Source organism: Seriola dumerili, unplaced genomic scaffold (assembly GCF_002260705.1).
Source record: "Seriola dumerili isolate Sdu_G_001 unplaced genomic scaffold, Sdu_1.0 BDQW01000128.1, whole genome shotgun sequence".
NCBI lineage: Eukaryota > Metazoa > Chordata > Actinopteri > Carangiformes > Carangidae > Seriola > Seriola dumerili.
The window spans coordinates 180,066-187,422 of NW_019174383.1; the positions used below are offsets into that span (position 1 = coordinate 180,066).

The following is a 7,357-nucleotide window of genomic DNA, read 5'->3' on the forward strand; positions in this document are numbered from 1 at the left end:
CAGGTCACGTCTCCTGCTCCACGTCTGCTGGGATCTGGGGGTTTTTACACGCTCCACTGGTGAACTGTTTCAAGGCTGATTCCACTGTTTTATTGACTGAACCACCTTAAAGGTCTTATTCTTTATTTCCCATTTCAGGGAAGGAAACTAACTCTCCACATGGACCTGGACCTGGACCTGGACCTGGACCTGGTCCTGGTCCTAGACCTGTGTTACAATCAATCTGCCTGGTTGCAACACAGTGTTCTGACAAAGGTTCCTCTTCATTTCTGTCACATGATGCACTTTGTATAATTAAAATAAAAAGCTGATAACGTTCACCTGTAGCTGCAGCATCACTCTTTACCTTATTGCATGTAATGTATGTATTGCAATTAACAATAACCCACGTTAATGTTAATTAAAAAATAAGCAGATTTTAAGTGTTTATCAATGTTCAGTGTTCAACATATTTTATATTATTCCAGTTCATGATGTGTTTCTCCAGCAGCCTCCAGGAGTCAGAGCAGGAAACAAACATTAATAAACACTTGGATCTGCTTATTAACTGTTTATTATTACTATGTCGCACTTTAAAGATCCACATCTCTACGTTAATGTTCAGTGCTCAGTGTGATGTCAGAGAGTAACAACCACCTGACCTGAGTGAGTCTGCTCTCATCAGCCCCAAAACCAGGTGTAGGAGGCCGGTGAATCCTGGTTCAGCTTGTTTGGTTAATTCAAGGCAGGCTTTTCAAAATAAGAGCTGCTTTCCTGAGCCTAATCTATGAAACACCTCTCTGAGGAACAGACCAGGACCAGGACCAGGACCAGGACCAGGACCAGGACCAGTTCCAGGACCAGTTCCAGGACCAAGGACAGCACCACAGTGGTGTCGACGCTGCAGTTCACACAACAACCACAGAACCAGGAGCAGTGTGCAGTACATGTAGGCTAAACGTATTAGCATCAAAATGTACCTGAAGTAAAAGTACTCACTGAGCAGAAAGACTCATTTCAGAATAAAAGTATGAAAATCCACATAGCAATGGGTGAAAGTACAAGAACATTCAAACAGCTACAGGCAGTGAAGGTGGACACATGAAGAGAGAGAGATGGAGAGATGTTATTACTCAAGCTTTTACTGTGAAGAGAAACTCGACCTATTAAAAACCATCTGAAGGTGTTGTTTTCGGAATCACGCACCTTTACCCGCATGATAGGGGGGGGGGCTCAGGGGGGTTCAAGGAGAGGAGGGGTGGGGTGGGTGAGGTAAGGGGGGGGGGCAGTTAATAACCACTGGAGAACCATCAGGGTGTATTAATGAGAAAGCAAGAATCAGCATGGACAGTTTGGACCCTCACCTTGAATGTGCGGACGGGTGGGTGTGCGTGTATGTGTGTGTGTGTGTGCGTGTATGTGTGTGCGTGTATGTGTATGTGTGTGTGCGTGTGTACTCACCCAACACAAACACCAGAGTGATGATATTAATCAGGATCATCTCGCGTCCAGCTGCTGTAATCCCACAGGTCATGAATACAGGCTCGGTCTCCCGCGCTCTCCGGTCCGGTTCACCCCGGCTCTCCCTCTCTCCCTCTCTCTCTCGGTGTCTCTCACTCACTCACTCTCTCTCTCTCTACACTGGTAACCGGTAAAACTGCCGCCGACATGGTGGAGCGAGCAAATACCCCTGGAGATGGTCTAAACGGGAGACTGGACCCCCACCCCCCCCTCCCTTCGGCGGCTCAGACCAGCGCGGAGGCTCCGGAACAAGTGTTGACAGAGTCCGTTAAGGTCCGCATATTCCGGTGGGGCAGGATCCACGGTGTATCCGGGGAGCTCGGTCCATGGACGGAGAGACTTTTCCCGCGGTTGTGTCAGCCGGTCGCTCCAAACATCCAGACGCTGCCTCTCTCACCGTCACCGTCCTCCCGCCTTACTCCAACTTTCCCCGGTGGTGGCTGCGTGACGGTCCCGGTAGTTCAGACTCAGAGCCGGAGGACGCGCTGCTCCTCTGCCGCTCCGCACGCTCACACCCACATCAGCACTAACAACAATAATATAATAATAACAATAATAACAATAATAATAATAATAATAATAACAATAATAATAATAATAACAATAATGTGTTCACTCCGCAGCCTGATGCGTAATGGCACCTTAATCCACTCCAGCTGCCCCGCGCGTCCGCTCGTGTCTCCTTCAGAAAAGCCAGCGCGTGCAAACACTGAGGAAAACCTAGAAACCGCCCCCCCTCCCTCTTCCCCCCTAACACACACACACACACACACACACACACACACACACACACACACATATATACAAACACACACACACATATATATATAAAGATACACACTCAAAGCGCTACTCTCTCTCTCTCTCTCTCTCTCTCTCTCACCTTCCTCTCACCAGGTGTCTAACAAGTACCACACACGCGTGCGCACGCACGCACGGACTCGGCATGATCGGGAATGATGTTTGTTAAAAAAAAGTTTGGGAAGATTCAGGTTTCCAAAGTCAAAGTAAAAAAAACTTGATAACAAGACAAAATAAAACCATAAAAACAAGATTTTAAAGACTGAAATATAATAAAAGATAAAAAATAAACAAAAATAAACAAAATAAAACATTTTACAAACCAACAGAAAATTAATTAGCAACCATTTTGATAAGTTGTTAATTACTGTAATAACTTACCTGCAGACTTCACCTTGAGTTTCACCCTCATTCTCCCACTCATGATTATTTCCATTCCTCTGACTCATGACTCACATCTGAGGCTGATAACACAGTCAGAGATAAGTTCAGCATTCATACATGTGCTCATACATGTGCTCATACATGTGCTCATACATGTGCTCTGTAAATATCAGGAATAGAGAAACATGGTTTTAGTTTCCTTCAGTCCAAACCCCAAAGAAATGAAGTTTCCTGTCCTTTCAGACAAAGTCTCAAGTTTGAGGAAAAAGAACGAGGTAATGTTTGACATTGCTGTTTAGAAGAAGATTAATTCATCATTAAAACAGAAGCAGATTGTTCCATGAATGAAAGATTTAGTCTTTAACGTGTCAGACATCAGTCATTTGTCGTGTTGTCATGAAGAAACAAAGTCCACGGAACCAGGAAGCTGCACACAACCCTCAAATCCTGATCTGAAGCTGAACCACCAGAACTCAAGCAGAACGTCCTCAGATCAATAACGGATTTATAGATGTGATGCTTCCTGGTTATTTTGAAGGATCTATATCCAGCTCATGATTGGTCAACTCACCACAGAGTCATAATGTGAATGAACTTTACCAGAAACAGTCAATGTGCCAGATCAAGCACTTTTTGATTGAACATCACTCAGTGTCTCTGCAGGAGACCCCCCCCCCCTCCACTGACCATCTGCTTTTCACCAGGAGAAGAAGAAGAAGGAGAAGAAGAAGAAGAAGGAGAAGAAGAAGAAGAAGGTCGTTAACAGATCCAATCAAAGCAACATGATGGATGGTTACAATGATAAACACCTGGATTCACCGGCCTCTTACACCTGGTTGAATTAAGTAACTTCCTCGATACTAGTCGACCTCTGTTGTCATGGTTACAAACACAACAACGAACGGTCAAACAACATAAACGAGTGGTTTCACATGGGAACCGTCGTCCAGCGAGAGACGAGCCCACAGGTCGTCTGAGCCGCAGGTTGTCATGACATCATAGTTAAGTTTTGTTGCTAGGCGACACCTAGTGGTCGTAGGTTGAGGTTTAAAGGTCGGCAGTTAGAAACCCTATACTGACACTTAACAGTGTGATCCTCAGGCTCTCCGTCAGTGTTGTTTACTGACATGTTATTTTCATCACCGGTGCGCAATGAATCTTGGGATATGTTGGACCATGAGGGATCCAACTGTTGAATCCTTCGTTGTCCAGGAAACGAAGGACGCGTTTGAAGGAGCCTTTGAAATGGGACAGTCGCAGTTAGGACACAGCTTTCGTCTCTCTTTATACTGCGTCACCGACGCTTTAACACCTGACTATGACGTCATGGCAACCTGCTGACAGACGACCTGTGGGCTCGTCTCTTACAGGAGGACACACGGGATAGAGATAATGAAATGTGGAGTTTAACATCAGTCTAATGTGATTCTCACACGACTGAAACGTGTCTGAAGTTTGTCTCAGACTCTCGGCTCCTGGCATCGCTCTCCCGCTTCATTTCGTTTCCTGGACACGGCGTCTGGATCTGCTTGAAGCTGCGGCCGAGCGTCAGCCGCTGCCAGATTTCAGACACAAACACTGGAGGAGTTTTTACAGCTGCGGCGCTTTTGGCTGCGAAACAATCGTCCTCACATCACAAAGACACCAAGACGCGTCGGAGATAAGAGCGTCTGCTTTTAACCGCGGCGGGAAACTGTTGAGCACTATTACAGTATTTAAATGGGAACAGATCCGTGGCTGAAACTCACACCAAATATGTGGAAGAAATTCACAGAAAAAAAAATAAAATAAAGGAGAGGGTTTTGTTTGCCAGAGAGAAAATGTTCCTGTGTGAAAATGAAGTAGAGACAGTGTGACGGCCCGGACCAGATGCAGCCTGCTGGGAAATCACTTTTACAACACAATGAACAGCAAACTCTCCGACAGCTCCAGGATTAGTCTGTCATGATTTTCCCTGTCATCATCCTCCCTGGTACATGCCCTCCACTCGTCCACTTTCATTCCTCTGTCTCGTTTAAACTTCATCTCTCTCTCTCTCCCTGATTGCCGCCCCCCCCCCCGCTTCTCTTTCTCCTCTGCGAACCTCAACTTCCTGCGACACTGACCTCTTTTACCTTGGTCTCTTGGCTCTAATTCAATTACGGCAACCACTAGAAAAGGCAATTATAATTAACACTGATTAATGAGGTGAAGTCAGAGGATACATCAGTGATAGAGTGATTGGACAACATTAGTGGGGGACAATTAGGGTGCTGCGGAATGAAATGAATCACACCCACAGTCATTAGAGGAGGAATCAGAGGGACGTTAGGCCAGAGGTTAACACTGTGGTAAACAGCTCTCCAAATCAAGTCAGAGCCACTCCGCCTTTATCAGAGCGAGCAGCGGGAAGTGTGTGAGTAACGTGTGCAGCTCAGCTCATACACAGGACGGGTTCACAATCAGTCAGAGGAGGAGACGTCACCTGGAACCACCTGGAACCACCTGGAGCCACCTGGAGCCACCTGGAACCACCTGGAACCACCTGGAACCACCTGGAGCCACCTGGAGCCACCTGGAGCCACCTGGAGCCACCTGGAACCACATCACACTGAGGAAACAGGATTTATCAGTCAATGATGCCGAAACACAAAATCCTCGATGCAACAAATAAAACTTCTAATAAAAGTCTTTTTTTCTTACAATATTTTTTCCTGTTTTCAACACGAATGAAGTTTCTTCACGTGCAATTCTACTGTTTTTTATTTTTGTTTTTATTCCTCGGCCCGGCGCCAGACAGAGCAGCCATTTTGTTTTCAGGTCGTCCGCACGTCTCATTGTTGTGGACACGATATCTCAGTAACAACTTGANAAATGAAGTTTCTTCACGTGCAATTCTACTGTCTCATTGTTGTGGACACGATATCTCAGTAACAACTTGAGGGAACTTCTTCAAATTTGGCAAAAACATTCACTAGGACTCAAGGACGAACTGATTATATTTTGGGGGTCAAAGGTCAAAGGGCAAGGGTCACGGTCATGAGACATTAGAGAGGAGCCATTTAGTTTTCAGGTTGCTAACTGCTGACTGCTAACTGCTGACAGTTAACTACTGACTGCTAACTACTGACCGCTAACTGCTAACTGCTGACTGCTGACTGCTAACTGCTAACTACTGACTGCTAACTGCTAACTACTGACTGCTAACTACTGACTGCTAACTGCTGACTACTGACTGCTGACTGCTAACTACTGACTGCTAACTGCTAACTACTGACTGCTAACTACTGACTGCTAACTGCTGACTACTGACTGCTAACTGCTGACTGCTAACTACTGACTGCTGACTGCTAACTGCTAACTACTGACTGCTAACTGCTAACTACTGACTGCTAACTGCTAACTACTGACTGCTAACTACTGACTGCTAACTGCTGACTGCTAACTACTGACTGCTAACTGCTGACTGCTAACTACTGACTGCTAACTACTGACAGTTAACTACTGACTGCTAACTGCTGACTGCTAACTGCTGACAGTTAACTGCTGACTGCTAACTACTGACTGCTAACTGCTGACAGTTAACTGCTGACTGCTAACTACTGACTGCTAACTGCTGACAGTTAACTACTGACTGCTAACTACTGACTGCTAACTGCTGACAGTTAACTGCTGACTGCTAACTACTGACTGCTAACTGCTGACAGTTAACTACTGACTGCTAACTACTGACTGCTAACTGCTGACAGTTAACTGCTGACTGCTAACTACTGACTGCTAACTGCTGACAGTTAACTACTGACTGCTAACTGCTGACTGCTAACTGCTGACAGTTAACTGCTGACTGCTAACTACTGACTGTTGACTGCTGACTGCTAACTGCTGACTGCTAACTGCTGACAGTTAACTGCTGACTGCTAACTACTGACTGCTAACTGCTGACAGTTAACTACTGACTGCTAACTGCTGACAGTTAACTACTGACTGCTAACTACTGACTGCTAACTGCTAACTACTGACTGCTAACTGCTGACTGCTAACTGCTGACAGTTAACTACTGACAGTTAACTACTGACTGCTAACTGCTGACTGCTAACTGCTGACAGTTAACTGCTGACTGCTAACTACTGACTGCTAACTGCTGACAGTTAACTACTGACTGCTAACTGCTGACTGCTAACTGCTGACAGTTAACTGCTGACTGCTAACTGCTAACTGCTGACAGTTAACTACTGACTGCTAACTACTGACTGCTAACTGCTGACTGCTAACTGCTGACAGTTAACTACTGACCGCTAACTGCTGACTGCTAACTGCTAACTGCTGGTTGCAGAAGCAGCTCCTCTCCTCCCCTGTGTGTTACTGGGAGAAGGTGGTTCCTGTCAGGAGCAGCTTTCAGGGTCTCCAGCATCTTTCTGAGAGGATTACCAAACATGAAAGCAGCAGGAGTCTCCAGACAAGGTGGTAAGAATTGGACTCTGCAGAGCCACCGCACTGACAGCACATACAAACTGCACTGAGAACAGGTATGTGCTCAGTCAGATTATCACCTGGATTTAACTGAGAGGAAAATGTGACACACTGCATTAAAGCCAAATGGTTCACCTGTGTCATTTCCTTATCTTGTGTCTCTGTGAAGTTGTTGTCGTCACATGATTTTTTTTCCCGCTCAGGAGGAAACTGTGGGAACAGC

The 7,357-nt window shown here is 45.8% G+C and overlaps 1 protein-coding gene across 1 annotated transcript in view; it reads right to left on the reverse strand.

The window, feature by feature from the left end:
• LOC111224266 (GDNF family receptor alpha-2-like) overlaps positions 1 to 1,513 on the reverse strand; it is a 100,564-nt gene extending 99,051 nt beyond the window's left edge. Inside the window, exon 1 of the mRNA XM_022748688.1 lies at positions 1,441 to 1,513. Within this exon, the coding sequence (XP_022604409.1) occupies positions 1,441 to 1,513 (73 nt within the window). The remainder of the gene's footprint in view (positions 1 to 1,440) is intronic.
• Positions 1,514 to 7,357: the final 5,844 nt, after the last annotated feature.